This window comes from Cheilinus undulatus, linkage group 2 (assembly GCF_018320785.1).
Source record: "Cheilinus undulatus linkage group 2, ASM1832078v1, whole genome shotgun sequence".
In the NCBI taxonomy this organism is placed as follows: Eukaryota; Metazoa; Chordata; class Actinopteri; order Labriformes; family Labridae; genus Cheilinus; species Cheilinus undulatus.
This window is the reverse complement of record NC_054866.1, coordinates 23086110-23113615: the sequence shown is the minus strand read 5'-3', so window position 1 is coordinate 23113615 and position 27506 is coordinate 23086110. Positions and strand designations below refer to the sequence as shown.

General features: G+C 38.1%; 1 protein-coding gene across 1 annotated transcript in view; it reads right to left on the bottom strand.

Annotated features, from left to right (window-relative positions):
• ngef (neuronal guanine nucleotide exchange factor) overlaps positions 1-22808 on the bottom strand; it is a 37202-nt gene extending 14394 nt beyond the window's left edge. The window contains exons 1-7 of the mRNA XM_041805327.1: positions 22393-22808; positions 14579-14684; positions 10392-10736; positions 9892-9956; positions 4766-5016; positions 240-400; positions 7-159 (exon numbers count right to left, since the gene is read on the bottom strand). Of these exons, the coding sequence (XP_041661261.1) occupies positions 7-159; positions 240-400; positions 4766-5016; positions 9892-9956; positions 10392-10736; positions 14579-14684; positions 22393-22627 (1316 nt within the window). The 5' untranslated portion in view covers positions 22628-22808. The remainder of the gene's footprint in view (positions 1-6; positions 160-239; positions 401-4765; positions 5017-9891; positions 9957-10391; positions 10737-14578; positions 14685-22392) is intronic.
• Positions 22809-27506: the final 4698 nt, after the last annotated feature.

The following is a 27506-nucleotide window of genomic DNA, read 5'->3' as shown; positions in this document are numbered from 1 at the left end:
ACTCACAGAATGCGTCTGTAGTTCTTCTCCTGGTACACCTGGTTGATCACATATTTGATGAAGACATGGAAGTGCTCTGCAGCATGGTACGAAACGATGTCGCACACGTCGGAAATCAGAATAGACTCCTCAATGCGGTGCTCAAGGTCCATCAGGAACCTAGAAGCAGAGGAGTTTATTAAGAGATGTAAGGATGAAGCTTGCTTGGTGGAATGATATAAAGTTAGATCACGTCCTACCTTTCACTGGCCTTCATCACCTCTTCAATGTTTGAAAACAGGAAGTGCATGTCGGACTGGCTGAGAGTATTGATCAAAGAAGGATTACGTAGAAAGTGAGTCTCTAAGATTTCCAAACTCTTGTAGTAGGACGCTTCTGAGGTAACAAGCTCAAACATGGCCTGGAAAAGAAAAGTAAACATACAGTCATATTACTTTTGACCACTGTGATCTGTTGATTTGTTAGCCCTAGGCAGTGTAATGTCTGTAGCAATCCAAGACTGCTACAAGCCTTTGATAATAACAAAACAGGAGGAACATCTTTACTTAAATAGCCACAATTCAAATTTTCAATATTCAACTACACTTAACACTCATTATCTACTGGGTTCACCTCACCTCCCTCACATCCTGTTGTTGTTTTTATTGCTTCTTTTTAATTATTACAAACATTGTGTATTAATGTAGGTATCAGTAAGTCAGAAGTTGCTGACTAAATGTGCAGTTTCATCAAATAGAAAATACAGGCTCAAAAAAAATGAAACGAATGAATTTAATACATGAGCATAAATATTTACACATACTTGCATGTGAACACAGACACATAAACATAGGTTAAGACCACACAGTTAAAGTAGCAGGAGTCTAGTTAAGATTATTTGTCCCCACCACGGTCATTAATTTGTCATAAACTTTTAAAGATGCATAGATGATCTAAAAGCACATGTTGATTCTTGTTGGTGGTAAAGTTTCTTGGAAAAATACCCAGAATGCACAACTTCATCAAACCGGGAATCTTCCATTTTGTTATTGTATCATTCATAACAAAAGCCTTGTCTCAGAGGCTTTACTACTGTTATAAAGAAGGTGAAAAGTATTTCTTCAGCACTGCTACATTTAAAGCTTGTGTCCAGCACATTATAAGGTTAAAGTGATGCAGCTTTGGTGGTGTTATGCATGTTCCTGAAATACAGATATACTGTATCCGTTTGAGACAGGTGTTGGTTGTTTGTCTTTGAACCAGCAGGCAGGCTTTGCCTCATTGTTCCTCTGAAATCTCCTCCTGAAAATCCACACTCCAGCTTAGTTGCTTATCCTCTGAAGATCTAACAAAGCAATTAATGACACTTCTCCCCTTCCAGTAACATGCTTCAGTGTAAAATCTTAAATCTTTGAGAGAGGTGGCTCAGTAATCAAGTAATTTTGAGATGCAGGTATAAAAGATCTTATTTGTAGGCCCGTCAGCATGAGTTCATTAATTAGAAGCTGTCTGTGTTTTTTGGTGTATTTCATATTTCTAGTGTTTGGTTTATGATCTCTTATGTTTCTAGGGTTTGTGTGCTCTTTGTTATATCATGTTTCTAGTGTTTAGTTTATGACCTTTTGTGTTCCAGTATTTCTTATATGATTTTCTATATGTTTAATTTACATTCTACCTTTGAAGTTTTACCTTGTAGCCTCTTATGTTTCTGAGTTTTGACTTCCTTTGTATTTCATTCTAGAGTTTTAGCTCCCAGTGTTTTGCTTTTTTGTGTTGAATTCTTTATGTTTAGTTTCTCCCAGGTCTAAGTATCTAGTGTTATTTTGTATCCTTGGTCCCCCCGTGTTTGAGTTTCCCTCCTTGTGTTGTGTTCTTTGTATTCCCTTTGGTTGTAGTTTGTCTTTGTATCCTCCTGTGTTTTCAGTGTTTCCTTAGTTAAGCTTCTAGTGAACTGTTTTGTTGTCTTTCAGTCCTTGTGTGCTTCTTGTGAAGTGTTCCATGTTTCCTGTTTTATTTTTTAGTTGTCTTCCCTTGTGTTTGATTCCAGTTTTTCTTCCTGCTTCAGTTTCCCTCCACTGTGATTACCCTCACTAGGTTTACCTGAGTCTTGTGACCCACACCTGTCTCCCCTAGTGCAATCACTCCCTGTCCTTTGACAGTTCATCAGATGTCTTCCCAGTGTGATCCTCAGTGTTTCTCCTTTTTATGGACTTTGATTTAAGTAAGTTTTTTATGGCTTCTTCCCTTGTGGTTCCTCAGTTTAGTTTTTCCTTCTGTTAGGACTTTAGCCATTTTTTGGATTCGCCTTCTTTTGTTTGAATTAAATCATTTTTGAGCTTTCTGCATTTGGGTCCTCCTTTTGAGTTTTTTGCAAACCCTTACAGAATGAAGGCCCATGATAAGAGAGTAGGGGTGGAAAGGAGCTGTTCTTGAACCCAGGTTGCCCATGTGGGTTCAAGTGTGGGGCACGGCCTAACTGCTAGGCCATCTAAACCCCTTGCATTTTTTAAATGGCATTAATCTCCTGCATTATTATACTCTTCAACACACTTTGGTTAAGTGGCTGCAGTGTCTCAGGGCAGGCACACTGATGCAAAATACACACAGCACTGCTTCTTAATCTTTAATTTCGCTTTGAAAAAAAAAAAACAAAAAACTCATGGCCTAGTGGTTTAAGGTACACCCCATGTATGCAGGCACCCTAGTTTCCGATCCAGCTTGAGGCTTTTTTCCTGGATGTCTCTCCCCCACTCTCTCATCCTTGGTTCCATGTTTATTCACTGTCCCCCTCTACAAATAAAGACATAGAAAGCCTAAAAAAAGCAAACCTCACAGACCGCTCAGTGGCCAAGTCAAAAGTCATCTTGTGTTATAAAACATTTCTCTTTATACCATTTCTTATTTGCGTTTTCAATCTATAACAAGTTCCTAACAAGTTTTTGTCATAAACTTTGATCTACCTGACGTTTCATATTCTACCAAAATAAAAGCAGGTTTGTTTTTAAACAGGAAGTCAATTACCCTACATTTTAGACTGTACAAAAACCCAAATTAAACAAAAGTTTTAAATGCAAATCATGGAATTTCAAAATTCAACAAAATGGGAGATTAAAAATTGTAATCATTTGACAGCCCGTTTTATTTTCTCATTTGTGAACTTAAGGAATTGCTGTGAATATCTATGGTCTGCTATGTTTAACAGGAGGAAAAGAGGTAAGTATTGTAAATACAAACTTATGTTGTTTTTTAAGATATGTTATGATAGCGTATATCTTTCAAAGCTATTACAAAAGAGATGCATCCACAATATACTAATGTCATCAATGGTGGACATTGGTACAAACGTAACTCACATTGTGAATCACATGAACAATAATTTGTTTGTTTGATTGGAAGTGAGTATAGTCTTTACTTTTATGTTGGTATAAAGTTTATCTACTAAGTGTTACTAAAAGTCACAAAAGTGTAAAAATGTCTTAATTCTTCCAGAAAGGAAAGCACAAGCTAACTTGTTTCCATTGAAATCAGTTTCTAGCTGCAGCATTCTGAGTTATTGTAGTCTTCGGACCACACCTGTGTTTAGACAATAGATCAGGACTCAAGTCCCCAAATTGCTGAGCTCAACATCACTTATTTCTGCATCTTTATCTCATATTATTTAAACAAGGTGTTAAAGTAAACATCTGGCCTCACACGGGGCACCAATACAGAGAAGACAGACCAAGTCTGCACTGAAGAGTTTGTCTTAATTCTGTTTACGATGGAGAAATTGCCATCTTACAGTCATTTAATCTGGAGTGTTGTAACCCCGGACCAAACCTACCAGCCCAGTGGATGGTTTGACAAGGACACATTTCATCAGATCAGTCTTCAAATAAAATACAAGAACTGAGCCAGATCCATTCAGCTGAAAACTACATGAGTTGTTAAAACAATTGGATGCACACACATTTACCAGTTCATTTGGTGCCAAGGTAAAGGTGAACAAAGTTTAATACAACATACCTTTAAAAATGCTATTTTCTTGAATGTCCTAACACACAGTGTTGTTGGAACTGGATAGAGGAGGTGGTGAATTGATTTTCTTAAATTCATGTCGCCTTCTGTCACTAAAACTAAAAGCTCTTTATTCATCATATTTGTATTTCTACTATAATGAAGCAAAAGCAACACAGACAGCTTCAAAATGAACAAACACATCAAATACTTTAGCTTCCATGGACACAAATATCCCTGTGCAGGTTCCAAGCTGCATGAGGAGCACACTTAGAACTCCCTTTCTCCATTTAAAGACACTTTGGAGACAAATAACAAAAATCAATCTTGTGAATGGGTTACAGAGCAAAGACTGTAGCTTCCAAAAAGTTTTCACATGAATAAAATTGCTCAGTTTGAGGGGCGCAGGTTAAATACTGTCCAATAAAACAAGAATATATTAGTAATTAAGTGTATGGGCAGTCAAAGTAGGCCAGCCAGCTTAATCATACAGAGTACAATGATGAGGTAGATCCTTCAGATTCGTAATGGATCACAATGCTTCATGGTACACAGTATCCAAAGAATACACAAAACATCACTCTTACTGACCAGAGACATAAAAGTGACAGCAATAAGTATTTTTTGCAGCAAAGGAAAACTTTAAACCCAGCTTCAACTTACTTATTACAAGTTACTGAATATGATGCTTCTAATAAAGTAACTCATCACTTGGAAATTAAAGGTATTTTTAGGATTTTACAGACAATCATATGACTGAATGTGTAATGCTAATGTTGGCTCTTCTTACCTCCTGCATGATGACTTCTTTCTGCTGCAGCTTGTTGAGCAGTCCGCTGGCCTGAACCACGTCCAGGTTCTGCCACAGCGTCAGAGAGCGAGCACTGTTCCTCAGCTGCAGCTGTAGCGCTGGGGGGGACACAACTCCTGACCCCTCCACCACTGTCTCGGTCGTGATCCCTGGGGACAGATTGTCACGCTGCCGCCGCTGTTCAATCTCCTGCTGCTTGGAGGTGTCACGGTACTCCTGGTACAGGAAGGCTGAAATTACAAGACCAAGAGATACACAAGTTAAATCTCAGTTTGTTTGGTGCAAAGAACTGAATCTGAAAAGCTGAATGAGTTGTGTCTTGCAATCTTTAAATGATATTTTAGCAAAAATCCATCATTAAGACAAAATATGCTGTTAACAAAGCCAATAGGTTACCAGAGCACATTAATCAGTAATGTGGGTTATAAAGCATCTTTAAATGTTGCTGCATAATTTGGGTCAGTCTCTAGGAGGAGATTCAGAAGTCAGATTAATATCAAAGTGTTAAATGCAACAATTATTCATTCAGCATGTCTGAACAAAGGCATGAAAAAAGTCCACAAGCTCAAAGAAAAACAAACAAGGAAAAAAAAATTAACTGAACAGGCCTGATTTAGAGAGAGAGAGCTAGAGAGAAGCACAGCAGGCAGACAAACATCCACACTGTGTACATTTTCTTATTGGATCAGCTCTCCCACACAGAGCTGTTATAAAACTGAAAACTCCTACTTTGACAGGCTGAAACAAAATAAAACTGCAGGCTAGTAAACCTCTGTACTGTATCTGTATTATATCTGATTTTGAACATCTTCAGGTACTTGTGCCTCAGTCCAAACTAAACCAGGATAAGATCTCAAAAACCTTCTTTTAAATAATCCAGTGAAGTTGAAGCTGTTACTTAGGGAGTTGTTTTCCATGAATTTATTTATGTAATTCTTATAACTCTCATTCCTTTGCTTCAGTGGCTTATTTTGTGTGGTGAAATAGAGTATTTGTGATTCATTAGGAAAGATGCAGGAGTGCAGGTCCAAAATGACTCACTCATGTCCAGTCATGCTTGGCTGATGTGACGTCATTTGCACCTTTCAGGAGGCCAAGTTTAGTTGCTTTCTCCGAGGTTAAAAGATATGATAAGAGGTTTTCTCTTTTTTTTTGTTGTAATAACCTCCGCCAAGGAGGTTATATGATCAGCAGGGTTTGTTAGTTTGTTACTTAGTTTGTTAGTTTGTTTGCTAGTTTGTTAGCAACATAACTCAAAAAGTCATGGACGGATTTTCAGGAAATTTTCAGGAAATGTCAGAAATGGCATAGGGAGTGATCAGGATCACCATCTTGATCCAGGAATTTTTTAAAGGATTCTTTACTATTGGGAGATAGGACTAATGGCGGAGGTCTGCGCTCTCCGAGTGCTTTTCAAGTTTTACTTTGTAATTTCTACTATCTTAAGCCAAAAGTGATCACATCCTATATGGAAAAATATGCTTCGACTTTGACAGGAAAAAAAGAACTGGTAAATAATGATACTGGCTTAAGCTTCATAAGAAACAGTGCCTACTTCAGATGGCATAGTAAACTAGAAAAGCACTTGGAGAGCGCAGACCTCCGCCATTATCTCCCAATAGTGAGGAATCCTTTAAAAAATTCCTGGATCCGTCCCCATGTGCCCCCCACCACGGCATTCACCAATTACTCCCTCCCCGATGGGAAGGAAACATGGTGAGGCAAAGCATTGGCTTCGCTACAGGTGGCAACAGATGCACCAATAGTCTCAACTGACGACTGGAAGTCATGGCAGAGGGTGAATATTCCTCTATTCCTCCCAGCATTGTGAGTATTCTTGCAACAATTCGTTGTCTTTCTCTCTGATCCGCTCCGACTCGTCTCCTCGACCGGGCGTGTGTCTTTCAAACTCTATAATTTCCAAAACTTTGAACAGAAACGCACCCAAAAACTGCTGCTAGGATTGAAGTTACTCATGTCCGCCATCTCCTGGTGTAAAGTGGGAACAGCACAGACCTCCGCCATTAGCCCTATCTCCCAATAGTACAGAATCCTTTAAAAAATTCCTGGATCCAGGCGGTGATCCAGATCACTCCCAAAATCTAATCAGTTCTTCCTTATGCCATTTCTGACATTTCCTGAAAATTTCCTGAAAATCCGTCCATGACTTTTTGAGTTATGTTGCTAACAAACGAATAAACAAATGAACAAACGAACAAACCGACCCGATCACATAACCTCTTTGGCAGGGGTAATTAAAATATCTAAAGAGGAAATTGAAAATGAAACATCTGCTATAACAAGATTGGTGTTAGATTGGTTAGTATTAACTGGTTGGTTTCTGAAAGGTTTTTCTTTAATTTATTGGTGTTCAGTTGGTTGGTTGTTATTTGATCTGTTCATATTGAATTAGTTGGATTATTATCTCTCGGTAGTTGATATTGACTGGTTAGTGTCAGATAAGCCAGGGGTTGGTTGGTGTTACCTTGGTGCAGATTAAATTTTTCTTGCCCACTGAGCTTTCTGAGAGTTATTACCTCCGCCAAGGAGGTTATGTGATTGGCAGGGTTTGTTAGTTTGTTTGTTAGTTTGTTTGTTTGTTTGTTAGCAACATAACTCAAAAAGTTATGGATGGATTTTCATGAAATTTTCAGGAAATATCAGAAATGGCATAAGGAAGAACTGATTCAATTTTGGGAGTGATCTGGATCACTGTCTGGATCCAGGAATTTTTTAAAGGGTTTTTTACTCTTGGGAGATAGGGCTAATGGTGGACTGCGCTCTCCGAGTGCTTTTCTAGTTATAATCATTTTTTTCATTATAATCATTTTTTATTAATATACGCGATTTATCAATTAGATTAAATTTCAATCCACTCACAGCACTTCATACACACATAACACAAAGTATCACAAAGGAGAAAACTGTTAAAATTTGCTGATTTGTTTGAAGGTATAGGAAGAGGTTGACACTGATTTAATCCCACTCCTACTCCATAAGTTATCTATCGTTACTTATGAGGTTTCCTTATAGACATAACCCTCAAAATAATTATCTTCTCAAAAATATTGATAGCATTATTTGTCATTCCCTGGAAAGTGGTGTTTTTGGAGATTTAAGATGTTGGCCCGACATCAGTGATATTGACATCGACATACCAAAGTCCACATACCTCCAAATTTACAACTAAAACAGAAGGTAAACTGAAAAACACTAAATAATGAACACTGTTCAAAAAGGAAACCCTCAGTGGTGTTGTCTTTGTCTATGTTTGGACGGTTCTTGAGCCACACATAAACAGAAAAATCAAAACATTCAGGCCATATGCACAATTACAGTTTAGAAATTCAATCACCCTTAAAGTATAATGTCAGATTTTGTGCTGCCTGTTTCAGACATGATCTGCAACAGGCTTTAGCTTGTATTTGTTGAATGGCTACTAACTAAATTCACTTCATTACCAACATGAGAATTATTGTTTTAATTCTTGCTCATCATTTAGCTGTAATACCTGCTGGTGTTTGAAATATAGCAGAAGAAAGTTGAAAAATGTGTTTAACCTGATAAGAACCTGTGAAAGTGTGTTTGTTAAAGTTTATAAAGGTAAAAAAGTTTAATGCAGAGATCAGACATCCTGCTCAGCTTGAGGTTCTGTTTAACATGCAGGAGGAGACTCTGAACACGGGGGCTTATTGCATAATCTGCTTCAGTCATATACTGCAGATCTGTGAGGTGGGCGTATAGAGCAGCAACAAGAATTACATAAGCAAGGAGAGCACACACACAGAAAAACACAGAAAAACACATAGAAACGTACACACAGACAAACAGCAGCTTCACTCATGTCTGTATCTCTTCTCCTCTAAGCTGCAGGTGAGCTACAGGTGAGCTCCTGTCTGCAGTGGTTTGATCCCTGACAATAACTGTTATAAAACTAACCCTAACTCTCTCCCGAGTCCACAAAGACTCACTTTGTCTGCATGCAGGCTGTCACCTCAGAGAAACACATGAACAAACTCAAGAAAGTGAAGCCTGATTTGTAAATACAGCAGCTATTTTGGCAAGTGTGTGGATCTTCAGGTTCTGTCTGAGGGGGTAGAGTACTTAAATCACACCTTCACCTGTGAAAATCTTCTCACTGAGGTGGAACTCAGCTCTTTTCAGTCATCAGATTCTCTCTCTCAGCTTTATAAGTGTCTGTTTCAGCTCTCTAACAGCTCGTCATTCAGGGCTATTTCTGAATCTCAAGAGAATTTGCTATCTTTGCTATATTTGTTGCATAATGTTTACATAAAGTTTGATAGGAAAATATTTAAGGTGATATATCATAACCCACATTTACTCTGTGGTGTAAATAAAATGCCTGCAGAGTGCCATGATCAAAAAATATGGATCAAGCAGCAAAGGAGGTTTTTGACCCTGCATAAACCTGCTCTAAACAGCCTTTCTGAGAACAGTCTGTTTAGGTTAGTGCATCTTTAAATGCAAATAAGCCCCTTCTAAGCCTGCCCATCTCTTTAATGACTGGTCTATGGTTGGAGATACAGGATGAGGGCAGGTATTACTATAATGACTCTCATTGTGATGTCATGAGGAGCACAGATTCAAAACCGCCTGTCAGACACCATGTTTTCAGACACAGACGACCACAAAGGACCGAGCTGGCCCTTTTCTCATTTTGTGGGTCTGTGGATCCTCTGGATATCCAAATGTTTGTGCAAAAATATAAAATGGATTTTTCATGATATGTGCCCTTTAGATTAAATATTTTAAAAATCTCTCTAGATTGATGACTGTTTAATTTGCTACAGAAATCCACAACAATCTTTAACATTACAGTATCTGCAAATGTTATTGCTTATGCAATACATCAGAATGACTATCTTAGTTTTCTGACAAAAATAATAATTTAATCATCACACTGTGTTTTGACGTTTTTTCTCAAAGTGAATTTTTGGCTTTAGGTGTTATAACTGGAGTGGATATATTTTTAGATGATACTTGACTTAATTGTCAGAGAATTGTTTTTTTTTTATTATTGATTTACAAAAAGGATTAAAGAAACAGACTCTTATCTGTGAGTTGTTTCCCTTCTCTTTACTCACCGATATTTTTGACGATGTTGAGGCCATGGTAGATCGTCTGCGATCCGTCTCCATTGCTCAGCAACCTGAGGAGGAAAATAAAGAGGAAGTCCATGTTTGGACAGACAGGGCGGTGGATGAATAAATTAACTTTATTTTTCACTATTCAAGAACAATGCAGTAGATCTGTTGCAGCACACAGTTATACAACAACATTTGTCTCCCCCATCAAATTCAGACACAGAGAGGACTTTGTGATGGAAATAACAAAACCGCTTTTTTAACGCCTCTTCACATTCACATGCTGACCACACAGTGAGTCACCTATCAGTCACTCCAACCATTCCTTCACCTGTTTCTTTACCATTTAAGCTGTTTTTATCGAAGTCAGTGCTCAGTCTTGTGTTATAGATATAGATATAGATATACTGTATATGATTAACCCTGAGCAGAAACTCAGAGTTCAAGCATTACAAAAATAGTCTTTCTTTCAAAATGTGTCCTGTGTATTTGGTTCTGACCTGAGGTTAGCGTTGTCCTGGTCTGCTCTGTCAGATACCCCCCGCTGTGAACTCATGGTGCTTCCTCTGACCTCCTGGACGCTGCAAGCTGAGGCTGTTTGTTCAGACAGCTGCTTTATATCTCCGCTTCGTATGTTGTGAGTCCGGTAGATGAACGTATCAGCGCTGAAATCTCTCTGCTGGTTGTTAGAGGAGGCAGCAGAGATGTCCACACTCCTCCCTCCTCCCACTCCTCCTCCCGTCCTCTCCGCAGCTTCTCTTTTGTACTGAGTGTGTCGGCTGCTGGTCTCCCCATTGCTTGGCAACGCCGTTCTGGAGTGATGGAGCTGTGGTGAAGGCTGAGGGCTGAATTTAAAATACAACACGTTTTAGAATCACAGTCATCTTTACACAAAGACTCCTGACAGGAGGGTTCTCTGTGTTTATGTCGTGCTCAGCCTAAATGTCTCCTTTGGCTGTTAGCAAATAGATTAAAGCATGCACAGATTTAACTGAGGATTGTTAACCTGTTGATACAAGGTAACAACTGCAATATTAAATATTTGTGCGGAGCTTAAGCTGTCAAACCTCAGCATTACTCTTACCTGCAGAACAACCTCAGTGAAAACACCAACCTAACACTTGCCAATTAAATGTTTACCAATCTACCACCAATCAATTAAATAAAACTCAATCTAATACCATCCAGTCTAACACAGACCAACCAATCAGACAAAAATCAAAAACAAACTAAGCTTATACCAACCACACACCATCTAATCCAACACTAACCAGTCAATACCGACCAATTACCAACAAATCAAATTCCAACCAATGAAATACCAACCAGTAAAACCAAAACAGTCTGGCTGCAGACCGTTTATTTGAGATGCCGCATATCTTAGAACAGAAATGCACGCTTAAACTTCGGAAATAAAATCTTACTAAACTTCGGTTTAGGGTTAAGGTGAAGGTTGAGATACCTAAGGTCATAAGTCCAAAACCTGCAAAACCAAATTACAAAACATTTAATAAAGCCTAGTAAACAGTCTGCTCACAGGAAAGAAGCCCATCCTCCATGAAAACATTTTTACACAGCAAGTGTAGCTCACGGACCTCCCTTGGCTGCAAAAGCTATGTAACATGAGCTTTGTAGTTAATTAAGCTGAAGTTAAGTTCACAAAGCAGCTATGTAAGCTACATGAGCTTACTTTTGACAACACTCACTAGAGCTCACAGTGTTAAAGCTAACCTAGTAATAGATGATGGAGCTACAGAACTACTATAGCTACATAGCTAAAGTAGCTAAAGCTAAGCTTTCAAAGCATCTATGTGAGTTCAGTAGGTACATTATTTACATAGCTACCTTAGTTTTAGCCAACTTTGCTAAAGCTCATGTTTCTAAAGCTAACTGAGCTACACAGGCTTATCCATCCATCCATTTTCTATACCACTTATCCCGCTGGGGGTCATGGGGGGGGGGGGGGGGGTTGGAGCCTATCCCAGCTGTCTTTGGGCTAGAGACAGAATACACCCTATACTGGTAACCAGTCAGTCACAGGGCTGACATACAGAGACAGACAACCAGGCACACGCACACCTACGGCCAATTTAGAGTCACCACTTAACCTAACAAGCATGTCTTTGGTGATGGGAGGAAGCAGGAAAACCCACATATACACGGCGAGAACATGCAAACTTCACACAGAAAGGCTCTAACCAGGAAGCGAACCAGGGACCTTCTTGCTGTGAGGCAACAGGGCTAACCTCTGCGCCACTGAGCAGCCCTACACTGGCTTATTTGAAGGCTAATTATGTAGCAACCATTTGTGTAACTACTTCTGGAATGGGAAATAATTTAATCCTTAATTTGACCTCTGACCTTTTTCTTGGTTAGGCTGAAATGTTTCTTATTTTTAATGTTTGCAATGTGTTTATTTCATATATGTAACTGCCAGATTTTGTTTATGAACAAAGTTGAATTAAAAACAAAAAATACAACTGGAAATATGTTGAACAGGCACATTACTGCACTAACTTTCTTTCTAACATAGATGGCGTCTCAGATGAGCGGTCAGTGAGAGTGGCCATCAGAAATTTACAGTCTATAGCCAGACTGCTCTCAATAACACCGAATACCAACTAATTAAACGCTAAAAAATGCCAACCTATCTAATTCCAACCAGTTCATACCAACTTATCAAATAATAAACAGTCTAAGCAAAATACCAAAGTAACGGCAACCTTACACCATCTAATCTACAGTAACACCAGTTGATATCAACCAGTCAAATACAAACCTATTAAACATGAAACAATCACATACCAACCAAACACTAACTAATCTAGCTCGAGCCAGTCACTACAACCAAACATCAACTATCAACTACTAATATACATGAGTTAAATACCAACTGATCAAACACTAATCCTCAAGTAGCAATCAATTTAACACCAACCATTCAACAACAAAACAGTCAAATAACAACCAAATGCCAACAAAGCTCACACCAACAATGTACTAACAAGTCATCCACTAACTGGTCAATCAACTGGTCACCAACCCACCAAATACCAACTAATATAACACTGACCTATTTGATACCTACCAGTCAAACACCAGATCAATCTAATACCAACCAATCAATACTCCAGTTTATTTCACAGTTGTCAGAATGTTTGATACTCTGATAAAAAGTGTTCTGGAATGAGTCAGTCTGCTGTTTTAAGATTTGATAATACTGAAAATTACCAAAAGTTTTAGAAATCGACATTTATTTTACAAGGTGTTTAGGAGGATAACTAATCCTTCAACAATGTAAAACTCCACAATCTAAATGACACAAAAGCATAACAAATGTGTCAATGTTTCTTTTTTTTTTTAACAATTTAGACATTGTGCAGGAGTTTCCCATATTTTTGATAACTAAAAACAATGATTTACCCAGTTTTGTGTCTAGGACTTCTTTCTTGCCATAGTATCACTACAGTATAGCTTTAACTAGCATCAAAGCTAAAATTCTGGTATTATGAAGAATTTAGTTTGCTGATCCAAATAAGATAACTTTAAATGTTCTTACACTCTACATTTATTTGTTTAGGGATATTTCAAGATCATGTGGAACAGGAACAATGAGAAACGCCCAGATCAGCAAACAGAGCTTCATCTATACATGACACTGATCTGTTTCTGCTCCCAGTGAGGACAGTCTCACAGAAGGACATGCAAGTGTAAAAAAATGTGTTTTCACTGGTAAAATATAACTAATCATGGAAATAGGTTAGAAAATACATTAAAAATAGAAAATATATCTGTGTCCAGTTTATTAGGTACACCTTGCTTAAAAAGATGCGGTCTATCTGGGATTTGTGGCTCAAATCAACCATGTTAACTTTTTCAAAAAACAGTGCAGTGTTTGTCTGACTTTCATTCCCAGAGGGAGGATTCATCACTGAAATCATAAGAAATTTCATCTCTTCACACCGTGGCATCACTCGCTGTGAATCTGCACATTTTTCACTCCCAATGTTAATCATGAAGAATTGATCCAAGAACCTTGCAGTTTTCCCTTTTCAAAGGACTCTTCCATAATCAAATATCCACTAACACATTTCTGTAATTCTGTCAAGATGAGCAATGGCTTATTAACGGGATATGTAATGCACCACAAACCTGCAAAATAGAAAACACTTCTGTGCACATCTTGCTTTTGCAACAAGCTTCATGATGGCAACATATTTGCTGCTTTTAACAGAATTCATCATTGAAATATGCAAAATAAAAAACATTACAATCCTAATGCATTCTGCTCTTAGCTGATATGCAAATAGGATGTGTTAAAGTCAATTTCTGCTAAAATCATCTTTCCCTCACACTCCTGTTGATATCTCTTTACAGTTGAGTTTGATAACCAAAATGACTGGAGGATAAATTTCTTTGCTGTTGTCTAATTTATTAGTGCTTTTAAATGATCTCTCCTGTGCTTGAACTCTGAGCTCACAGCTTTTAAGGAGACCTTAATGCAGCACTCAGGAGGCTGACAGTAAATTAGAGAGAATTATTGTGTTACAGACATGAGACCGCAACAGTGAATGAAACTCCATGCACATACAGTATGTGTGTGTGCAATGTTTGAACAGGTGCAGTGTGTGTTTCTGGGTGTGTGTGTTGGCCTGCAGGGTGAGGCTATGTTGGCATGCAGACTCACCGTCTCGCCCTGGGCATAAAGGGCGACTTCTGGGGCGAAGGAGCATTTGAGGGGGCGGGTCCAGCTCTGTTAGAAGGACTGCTGTCTGAACCAAATCTGCTGGAGTCTGCACAGAGAGATATATTGCTTTGGAAATGCTGTTGTCATGTCAAGTTCATGCCAGTAAAGCTTGATGAAATAAAAAAAATAAAATAAAAACTTGAGAGTGACAGCGAAAGAGAGAGAGAGATGCAGAAAAATTCTTTACAACAGTTTCTATTAAGAGGAACAAGGAAATTACACTGTGGTTATCACGGTTATCAACACTCCCTTTTCAATCATTGACACACACGCAGATACGCACACACACAAAACAAGCAAACACGTATAAACACTTTCTGTTTTCACACATCACTTCAGTATTGAAGAGTGTTTTTACAGAAACAGATTTTCTACATATTGTGTCATTATGAGACGCTGCAGAGAAATAAAGACAACAGACTGTTCACCCTCCTGTTTGTGTCTGCGTGTAACAGATCATCCTCCACTCTGCATCATATAAATAGTCCTTATTGTGTAACATTCACAGTCAGAGTTACACTTTCCTTAGCTGCAGAGCCACAAACACATAAAGTCTGAGGATCAGCTGGTGGATGAACCAGGTGCGAGGAAATTCTTATTTAAGAAGAATGGTAGTGGCCATTAAGGAAAGACAATAAAAGAAAATTAATCAGTTTTAATGGAGATATGAAATGTGTTAAGTCAAAATATGTATTCTTAAAAATCACCTGGAATCAGCGATAAGGCAGCGTCTTAGTAATTGTGTCTTTCTGCATTTAATTGAATTTACGAGATATTTAATGGGTGCAGGGTTATGATTAATTTACATAAACGCTTGGATTAATCAGTAAACATGTATTAGGTGATCCTTCATTATAGGGCCAAGGAAATATCATGAATTAATGTATGAATTCCTATGTGAAGCAAGCAGGAAGTCATGCATGGATTCAAGATGAACTATCAGTAATGCACCTATATTAGTGGTATCTCATGCCTGATTAATAAATGCATTAACTAAGAAGGTTAGATCATCATGACTTATGAGTTATTGATGTGCATGATTTCTTCCTAAGTTTGTCTGCAATAAAACACTGTAAAATAACATGCTATCATCAGTCAAGTCAAACCTTTTCAAAAACTTATGGGTGACACCCATATGATAACAACCACCACTTCTGAACAGTAAATCATCAGATAATTAAAAAAATGTTGTTTTACCATAAAAAAGGACATGATAATAAATGTTTACTAAAAAATCATTTTGAACAATAATGAAGAATTAATGCTAAAGTAACTTTGCTTACTGGAATCCAGAAGATGTTTCAGTTTTTTTCTTGTCACTTTAGCTGCAGGCTAATCTTTCTGAAGAAATCCTGAGTCTGAGATTAACCAAAGTTTTCTGATCTGTTGTAGCATTTTTATCACTTCAGCACTTTTAATTCATAAGAAAACGAGCACAAATACATGATTTCACACAGACACACAGACACCTGGAGTGAACCACAGCCTTTATGTTAATGAGGAAGTGTCTTTGAGGTGTTGGCAATGGCAGAACGGTGAGGAGAAAATATCCTCCTTTTATTCTGTGCTCTTTTTTGTGGGGAGGGGACACATCACTACAATGGACATGCAAAAACATCTCCTCTGCCAAGTCAAGCTTTCAGTGTGACTCTCTGCTGTGGTTTCGAAAAAAAACATGATCCACTTCCGATTAAACCGGTGCTTTCCTATAGTGGCATCCAGGCTAACAGCTACTGCAACAGCAGGCCCCGGACACACTGGAAAACCCAACCATAATGGTCGCAAACTTTTGCCGAAGCAGGCGGGGAGTAGAGCGAAAACATTTTCTGTCACAGAAAGCTTTCAGCGTTGCTCTCCGCCCTTGTCCAGTTCTGCCAAAAGTGCCACTTTGGCTAAGTCCAAGCTAACCACTCTACTAGCAGGCCTTGTATACAACCACTCACAACAACTAACCCTTTCCCCATAACTACTACACACTCATGCTGAAGCAGGTTGACAGAAGAGCGAAAACATCTTCCCAACATGTATGGCTCTGAAAATGGCGTCACACTCAGTCAGACACCTACAGGGCCTTGTGTAGGGCTGACCTTTGCAGTCAGATAAAAAATGTCTTCACATGCAGGTATTCAAATGTGTTTTAAAGATTTTACACCCCTTGAAAGCATCAGTTTTTAGAATAAATGGTTTCTTAATGTATCTAGAATACATTATTTTTTTATTACAGTGTGCTGCATGTTGTTTCTGATAACAGCATGATATGATGTCATCTGATCTATAGTAGTCACTACTTATATTAGGCTTAAATATATATTTCAACAGCCTTGTTCTATGTTATTCCAGGCAGCACAGCATCCACTTTAGAACTATCTAGACCTGAGTAATTCTTACACTCAAATGTTCGGTGCGCAGTTGTTTTAACAGTTCTTTTTTATTTGGAAGGTTATTGATGTTTTACTTCTTCTCTTCTCAGTTCTATGAGCTTTCTGTGTTTGCACATACTCCTGTAGTTTTATGCCCTTATATGGGTTTAACACTAGAACCAACAGGATGTGTGTGTACCTGAAACAGCCAGCAGGTAAAATTGACCCGTTATTAGAGTGCATTCATTGTCATTAATAGCACTGATCAAAAGCAATAATTTAACCACAGACAAGGGGCAGATCATTAAAAGATAGAGACCTAGATCACTGGCAGATGATGATCACATCTAAAATTGCCTCATGACAGATTGCCCAGTCCTGAAACTTCCCCACCACCAGATTCTTCTTCAGGTATAAATGGCCATCAATAAAATGTGGAGATATACAGACATTTTTATGACAACTGGTGCTACAAAACAAACTTTTTAGGAAAAGTCAAAGACTGACAGACTTTAAAATTTTATCAAATCAAAGTTAGATACCGTTGAAGAACAGCCTTGGGTACATTTTAGCCAGGTGTTTTAGTTTGCTACTTAGGAGAAAGGTGCGGGAGCTTCCAGTTTGGAAGCACACAGCATTCAGCGGTGTAAGAATATGGGTGTGAACATTTCATCAGTTTATGACTGTCATAAATCCATCCCAGGTTTCTCTTAAATCAACTGCTGTTCAACATTCTGTAACTACTAAGATTTTCAATTGTCAAGAATTTGTTGATTTAATTTCTTATACCAGTTATTAAATTGTAGCAGCCTTTGTATAATACATGGATTTGGTTTGTTAATGTAAATCTATCTTCTAGCTGGGTTTAAAGGTAAATAAAGTAGTACAGGTGTGATCTTCACCTGAGACAAAGGGAGAGCCAGAGTGTAAAAATAACCTGATAATCTAAGCTCAGTGTTTCACGGTGATGTTGGGAAATGAAATTATGTCATTCCTCTTTGAGTGTTTGTAAAGTCAGACATGTCCTCACATGCAGAGGCCATCCTCTGCATCATTTCAATGGAAACATCAGTTATACAATCTATGATGCAAGAGACACACACTGCATTAAACTGTATGAGCTGAACTTTCCACTAATAATAAACAGCTCTGTGAGAAAAAGCTATACATACAGATTCATGTGTATTAGGAAACAGAACTGATGCTGCTGCTCTATTTATGAAGTAGAAATGATGTAAAATAATTTTTGGGAAATTAAACACAGTACTGTGCAGAACTTTGCTGAAGTAGGGGGTAGTAATAATATGTTAAACCAATAACAAAGCCCATACCTTCAGGGTAGAGTAAGGGATGTAGCCAATAAGTATGGCCTAGGGTACAGTCCAGGTGGGTAGTAAGGGTGCCATGTGCGCTTGGTCTTGATGTGAATGTCCAAAGCGTCTGAAAACGTCCAGCGGTCTCTGGATGTGTCACAAGGGGTGAAAAGGCCCTGACAAAAGAGATGTCATGGAGCTTGGTCTTGAATGCCAACGACACGTGTGCCAACAGGTGTGTTCCTTAGCACCCCACATGCCTAAAACTTATGCACATGACGGTACATGTGAAGCGCAAGAATTTCATACAATAGCTGGTTCTGTAAAAATGCACAGGTGTCTAATTTACGCATTACAAATTTATACTAGTTTAATGATAACTAATTCCTGTGCTCTGATTTGTTGGTATTTTTATTCCTAATAATTCATTTATTTATCTTCTTATTTTACATTTAGGGTGAGCTTCTTTCTTTGAGTAATCCTATTGGCTGTCCATAAGAGTGAACATTCATTTAGCACAGAAAAAGTATCCAGAGTTATTTCATTTTATGCTGACAGTACTCTTCAACTGTTTTCAAACCGGGCAGATCAGTTTGAGTTTATTTCTCAGCATGTTAGATAATTAGAAGAGCGTAATCACAGGAGTGTTGCAGGCTATTTGTGTCCTTTATCAAAGAAATGGAGCTGTGAGATGATTTTTCCTCTACATACATGAATATAAAACAAATACTCAGGACTACAGGAAGACAAATAACAGCAAAACTGATTCACAGTTCAAAACACATCTTGTTTTAGAGTGTTTATAAACGATAGGCAACTTCCTGTTTTATTTTGAAGTCTTCTTTGCCTCTGTCTTTGAGATTCTGTGTCATTATCCTTGGATTGTCTGTGACATTTTTAATCCCAGTGTATCCTTCCTTGTGCCAACAGTTCATGGTGTTTTCCCATGGTTTCTCAGTCTGGGGTTCTTTTGATTAGCATTTTACAGCTTGTTTTTTGTCTGCTCTCTTGGATTTGTTTGCTGCCCTTCTGACTTACAGATCTAGAGCTGATTAAACAACCTGCCTGTTTTTAATTGGTCTGCTGGGAGTTTTGCTTTTGAATCCAAGGTAAATGGTTACTGGATTTAAGCTTTTATAGCGCTTTTCTGATCATCAAAGTGTGTTTACACCACAGGTTACACTTACCCATTCACACCTGCTCACACTGATGGTGGAGGCTTTGTCCATCAGTATTAGCTAATCCCATTGATACACAAGAATTCATGCAGTTGCACACCAACAGCACAGCAGTGGGAGCAATTTGGGGTTCAGTGTCTTGCCCAAGGACACTTCAGAATGTGAGTTAAGGAGTTTAGGTTTGAACTCCGACCAACACCAATGCCCACAAAGTAGTTTGCTTCATTGTTGCACCTTTTCTCTTTTATTGACTTTACAGGACAATTAAGTTCACAGCAGTTCATATCATAAAACCACATAACACTGATATGATACGAGTTACATAACCTATTATTTAGCAATATATGCATTCTTTACACCAGTACAGATTCGAAAATTTTAAGACAATGAGCTGAAGAAGAGTACTGAAAGCTAGTTTAATTTATTTTTAAAATCCATACTGCCAGTGTTTCTATTTTTGTTTCATTTTATGGATATAATGTTCTTAATATTCAAGAAAGTATTCAGACCCCTTCATATTTTTCAATTTTGTTATGTTAGAGCCTGATGCTACTATTTAAGAAAAATGTTTTATTCTCACAAATCTACTCTCAGTACCCCATTATGACAAAGTGAAAACTGAAATTTTGGACATTTTTTGCTAATTTGTTAAAAATAAATTGATCTTGATTTTTCCAAAAGCTGGTTGCCCAGCCAAACTGAGCAAATGAAGGATAAGGTCCTTAGTAAGAGAGGTGACCAAGAACCAGATGGTCACTCTTGGGAACCTTCAGTGTAACTGAATATTTTGTAGCCTTCTCCAGATCTATGCCTTGAAACGATCCTGTCTCTTTGCTCTGCAGACAGTTCCTTTGACCTCATGGCTTGGTTTTTGCTCTGATATGCATTATCACATCATATATGAGGCCTTCTATAGGGAGGTGTGTCCCCCCAAATCATGTCTAATCGATCTAACTTATCACAGGTGGACTCCAATCAAGGTGTAGAAACAAGGGGAAATTATCTTTTGTGTTGGAGATATTTGACAGTTTCGATCCACCAGTGTTAGTTCGACTCTGTAAAGTCAACTGATCTAAGCTCCACCCACTGCCATTTCAAACCTGGGGAATGTGTTGGCAGAGTTATCCATCATGCCCTTGGCCAGAGTGTTTATATGTGTTTAATATCTGTTAAGTTGTGTTTGGGTGTTGCCTGTTATACAGCGATGCCTGCTAGGGTTCCTTTACTCATGTTTCTGGTAGAGTTCCTTCCTGTGACTTTAGGTGTTACTCAAGGACAAACAGTGTGTATTCTTCATCAGTATGCATCAGTATGAGGAGACCCACCTTGCCAGTGTTCATTTCGTTGACTAAAACTCTGACTAAACATGTTTTTCAACAGCCTTTTTTTCATGAGGAAAACTAGAATAAGACTAGCCAAAGACAGATCTTTGATGATTAAAACTGACAAAAAGTAAGTTCAGTTTACATCAAGACGACTAAAACTAGACTGAAATGTAATCTAATTTTCACTAAAATCCATGATATTTCTCTACTGTGGGTAAATCTGTCAAAAACAATACATCTTTATATCTTTTGTCCCTTAGTAGTAGAAAGCAGGGACCTCTGTCATATTGTAAAATATTTAACACTTTCAAACATGCAGAATAACTATATGTAGAACGGACCAACATAAGCCCTTTTAAAGTAATTCCCCTTAGTGAGTTTAAATAACACTTAATTTTGCTGCATATTTTATTTTATTAAAGTGGGGTGACTTTACCTGAACAACCTGGTTGGAGATCTATTTAGTAGTTGTCAATAAGGAAAGATCATATTTGACAGTACATCTCCTAGCTAGCTATTCAGTACTTAACTGTAGCAAGGTGTGGTCTGTAAAAATAGAAAGGCTTTCAATAATCTAATTCTTTAAAAACTGTATTTTTATGACATCATTTTTATTTATGATTTATGATCAAAGATCTCTTTTTCAAGGGAGACCAACAAAGCATAATGAACTCTGTGATGAGTGCTGGATGTCTCTTACATAATACAGTGTGCTATTTTTGACAGTTTCTACATTATCAGAGGTGTCCATCACATAACACAGGATCATACCTGTGCTAAAAAATATATACACATATACACTACGAGTTCTCAGTTTCTGTGCAGATCATCAATAAAGGTATTAGAAATATTTATCAATACTTCTTTGTATTTCAATTTGAAATCTTTCATCTGACAGAGCTCAACTAGTTCAAGTTCCTGTTTCCTATCAGGTCTAAAATCATCCTGTGAATGGGTTTGTCACCTTATTCAGCATGCTTCAAGCTTTATGATTTGTTACAATGCTGCAGTGTGTGGTTAGTAACCGCTTTGATCCTGAGAGGTTGGCCAAAGTCTCAAACTCTTTATTGTTGGGTTCGATTTGATCTTAGCAACACCCAAGTCCTCTACAGAAAACACAGAAGTGTTCAGTGTAGATCATTGAACAGGCTGGCTGGAAAGTGAAAGTCATCCCAGAATAACTTTACTCTTTCATTTCAGACCATAAAAAGTGAAAATAGGTGTAATAAGAAGTGTACCAGCTAAGTATTCTGTAGTTTTATTCAAACACACTAATGTCAGGCTGCTTTTAGCTTGCAGTCATGAGGTCAGCGTGTGCATGTGACCTGTTCAGGTGTTACTCAGACTGTTGTGCGTCTCAATCAAAACAAGTTTCTCAGGTTATTTTCATCCAGACATCAGAGAGCGAGCTTTTGTTCAGCTCTCAACAATGAGATTGGGTTTCTGTACACACTCTGTGAACATGCTGCTTTGTGTGTGTGTTCAGGTTTACACACAGGTGAGTATCAGATGAAACAGCTGTATGTACAGGCCCAGTAAAGTGCAGTGAGTTCTATGTAAAGTTAAATGAGCTCTTACTGTCAGCCTGCTCGCTGGCCGCCTGTTTCTTCTTCCTCATGGAGCGGTAGAAGCGAGAGTTCCTCAGTTTGGGCTCTCTGCTGAAGCCTGAAGATTCATCCTCATCATCATCGTCCATGTGACTCGGCTGAATCACAGCTGCTGGAGTTTTCTCTGAGTTATCCTGAGTCTTCTGCCCCCACTTCCCCCTAAAGAGGGCCGTCACAGACATGGTGGATGATTCCTTATTCTTCATGTTAGAGTGAGTCAGGAGAATTCTGCTTCTGAGGGGAGCTTTATCAGATTATCCAGAATCCAGGAGTAGATCCATGCTGAGAAAAGAAAAGTAAATCCAGAGAAGAAGAGCAGAAACAGGTGTGTTTAGTGGGCCTTAAGCGTCGCCTGTCAGACGGACAGCAGTGTTGTTAGCTACGCCTGCTGAGCCAGGAGAGTGCATTTGTGCTTGAGCTGTAATTATTGCATTTATGACTCTCTCTCCTGCTCTTTGTCCCTCCTGTTGGCTCCCTCCCTCCTTCCCCCGTCTCTACACCACCCTGTTACGTGCTGACATTCCTGAAGTGAACCTGGCCTTACCAGCCTGCCTGACTCTCTGCTCCAACTCTGTGGACGAACCTGAAAAGTCACCTGATGACTAAACACAGCTGCTCCCCACTTCAACATCTCTGTTTTTATTCACAGAGTTTAAATTCACCATCTTAGAGAAGGAAATAAGACATGCAGCAGTGTACAGGCCGTGTGTGCTCATGTGTGTGTAACGTGTGTATTAACGTCTCTGGCCCTGTTGAACCGTACAGTACTGTAGTTTTATCTGCAGTCAGCTGACAGTTTAAAGTTCACTTTCTCCACACAGCAGTAAGCCTCTGCTCAGCACACACACACCCCATAAATCCATGAAACAACCAGCCTAATGTCTGCGTTGTAGTCCATGCGGTGCCTCATTAATAATATGAAGTGTGTTTTAATTTCAAGTACAGAGCTGTTGTTTTCACTGCATATTTGTAGTTTGTTTGGCTGTTAATCCATTTAACCTGATATTTTCCTTATTACATAAATCTGTGTTATTGTGTTTATTCCAGCCCTCTGTTTTCTGCTGCCGTGCAGAGCTGGTGGTGAAGTTAGAGCCTGATGAACAAAAACATACAAAGCTAACGCTGAAGCCTACGCTGCTGTCAGAATTCACACCTACAAACTGTAGTTGGCGTCTGAGTATAGATCAACTTTTTCTGGGCTCTACATGTCCAACATGGGCTATATCTGTGTAGAAAATATTGGAGTTACTCCTGCTGAAATCGCAGCAGGACAGATGATCGACACACAAAAAAAAAGTCTAAAGATGCTCTCAGAGACTCATAAATCCTCCAGATTCTGCATGATCTCTGAAGCAGACTTTTGGAGTTAAACCCATCAGCAGTCATCAACAATCATGATGAATTTAAACAGACTTGTGCATCCAAGTACATCCACCAATCTGCTCTTATATGTCTCTAAACAGTGACTCCTTTCACTCTTCTATATATAAATCTGACAGCCCATTTGTGGGCAGCGAAGCCCCGCAGTTCTGTGTCATTTCAACATCTGCTGCTATCTCCTGGGTATGAATAAGGTGAATAAAAAGCTTTTACAAAGAAGCAGGGACATCTCTTGCTCAACTTGTTCAGCTCCTTTTGAAGTTTTCTAGGCCTCATGAGCCACACAAGAATTGGAATATCTTCCTGTCCACATGAAAACCTTCAAAATGCTCTCAGAAGGATCAAGTCAGAAGCATTTCCTACACTCCTACACTACAGTTTATGACTCAATCTGTACGGCTGAATAGTCAGGATGTTTACATGTATAGCAAAGTCGAGCTATGATTAAAGTCCAAGTATACATTCACAGCAGAAGAATCGATCTATTGTCGGGAGCAGGCCTGACTCTGTAAACCCTGCAAAGCCTTGGCATCAGGCAGATCTATCTTGCAAAGCTCCAATCTGAAACAATTGTGCCCAGTCCGTAAATTGACTGACCAATCAAAGTCATTTGAGGAGAACGAGGCAGCAGCTACTAGTGCATTCCAGCTGTTCTGCAAGACTGTAAACAATGGTAGTTTTCATCAGAACAAGACAACATATCTTTATTACAAGAAGAGCAGAGAACCACATGTTAATATTGCTCACAAGTTAACAAGCAGCTAATCAGCTGTACGCTGTATCTGAGACACCATATATCTCAGAGCACAAATACACTCTAAAAATTTCGGAATAAAATCAGTTTAAACTTTCATTTAGGGTTATAATGGTTAAGGGTTAGGATATCAAAAGTTGGAAGTCAAAAACCTGATCTGCAAAAGCTAATTACAAAATGGTCTCTGCATTGCTAAATTGTAACTAAAGCTACACTTGCTGGAGCTTTAGTTGCTAAAGCTAACTTAGCTGTACACTGTTTTCCACATTTTTATGCAAATGAAATTTTTCTCTTATTTTCCTAAATATTAATGCAAATGAAAGTCAGAATATTTTTCAAGTCATCAGCCAGTAGAAAGGCTCCTATGTTAACATGGAACTTGGCCTGTTAAGATGTTTTTGATTGAAATAGCTTTTGATTTCAGTAAATATGACCTCCTAATAGTGTAAATTCAATGAATGACCATTTTCATTTCTTTACAACCTATAAAATCTTTTAAAACTCTGTTTTGCATAATAATGTGGAACAGTGCATTTTGAGGTTTTTATTTTAAAAAAATAATGGTTATCATTATGAAGTTTGTTCAAAAACATTTGAACTATGCTCTAACAGCATTTGCATTTATATTTAGGAAAATAAGAGAATAATGTCATTTGCATAATAATGTGGAAAGCGGTGTAGATATCGGCGCTACATAGCCAACATAGCTAATGTAGTTATGTAAGCAGTTATGTAAGGTACTATGTTTAGCTATGTTTGCTAAATCTGAAATTACTATAGCTCACATTACTGAAGCTAACTTAGTTACACTGGCTTATGTAGTAACATTAGTTACATGGCTAGCTTAGCTATGGTAGCTTTAGCTAAGGCTAACAGAGCAAAAGCAAGCCACCATTTGTGTAACTACTCCTTAAATGGATCTATGTGGCCATTTCATCCCAGATTAGACCCCTGACCCCTTTATCTGTCTCATTTATGAAGGTCTCTTAGTTTTTAATGTTTGCAATGAGGTTATTTCATGAATGCAACTGCCAGACTTTTTTTTACAAATAAAGTTGAAATTAAAAAAAAAAAAAAAAAATCTGAAACTGAAAAATCATTGACATAAAATCACAACACGTCCTCTCTGAGATATATAGTGTCTCAGATGAAGATCTGTGGCATGGGCCATCAATTGTATGGTCTGCAGCCAGACCCCTCTTGAATCCCCTGTCCTGAATGGTCCGCTGTAGGTGAGTACATACAATAGTAAATCAGTCTCAATCAGCATTTTCTAGGTGTGTTGGTCCAACTTAAATTAAAATTGTTAAGATTCCAGCCAGACTAACATGTTTACATGCATTTTAAAAGTCAAATTTGAGTCAGACCAACACAATAATTTAACTTTTTCTAACTGCACATAAATATACTGTCTAGCTCTCTGTCGGGAAAACTAATTTCTGAACATTTGCTGTAGAAATTAACATTTCTGTGTTCAACTCATACGAATAAAAACACTGAGAGGAGAAATGTGCTCATTCGTTCAAACTAAACAAGCTCACAAATATTCTGCTCCACACATTTTAATTCAAATCAGTTTTTTACTAAACTTCAAACAGGACTCCTGTATTTATTGGGGACTGTTTTTAGTGAGGGGTTAGTCCTTGTGTGATGCTTCAGTGGCTGTGTGTGTCTGCGGGTTGGACTTAGTTAAAAAAAACTATTGTGTGTGTGTTCATTGTGATGAAGGAACATGTAAGCCAGAGAAACCGTGGTTGTGTTTTTAACAACAGCAGAGCACTGTGAGACTCACTGTTACACTGTGAACACAATGAATGAAGTGAAGCCTTTACTCTGAGTTATCCAATGCTTATACTGTACAACATCATTCATCTGTTTGAAATATCCTGCATGCCTTTACCTTATTTAAAGTCCTAACACAAAATGTGTCTTGTAATTATTTTAGTGTATTTAGTGAAGAGTGTAACACAGAATATAAAGGGTGAACATCTACAGTGCTTTCTCTCTTAGTGTGCTGACTTGTCTGAACTCAGATTTAGAATAAATGCCCAACAAAACAAACTTTAGAGTCCAAAACAAAGTAGTCATGTAAGACTTTGTGAAAGGTTTTGAGTATAACATTGTGGGGAAAAAAATTGAAGCTGCATGTTTCACATTCTTCACAGTATTTATGAAGAATTTACAGCTTTTTACGCTGCCGGGAGGATTTTGTAAATCCACTCTTTTCTAATATGGTAAGAATGGATTTGCAGTGTGTGTGTACAGAGATACAAACTAATCCACTGTCGTCATGTGAAGGAGAGGAGATCGGCACAAACAGAAAATACAGAGGAGACAGATTCTTGAATAATAATAATTAGAATAATAATAATTAAGCTAAAATAAGTTAAGGATCTGAGTGTGTAGCTTCCCGCTTGGTTCAGAGTTCATAAAGTCAGAGTAGGTCAGAGAATAATCTGAGATTGAAGGTAAAGATTAACATCTGAACATAATATTTAGTTCGCTGACATAATGAGGCCAACGTTCTCTCTCTCTCTCACTCGCTCCTTTTGTCAGTCTATATCTCCAACTGCCTGTACTGTTTAGATCCTCTTAATAGTTCCTGTCAAGAAGGTTTCATGAGCTTCAATTCATTGTATAACTTTAAATGTTGTCAACAGACCCACATACAAAGTCCTGTGTTTTAAGTATTCCAGCTGTTGTTGTACTTCAATCAAATGCGCTAAGGAAACTGAGATGCTTTTAAGTGTTTTTTTTTTATTCCAAATCAATATATATACTTGTTATTTCTGTATGTCTAGAGTAAGCTTCATTCTGACATGAATAATTTACATCTATAGCCATGGACGAAAATATTGGCACCCTGGAATTTTTCCAGAAAATACACCATTACTCCCAGAAATTGTTGCAATTGCATAGGTGTTTGGTATACACATGTTTATTTCCTTCAT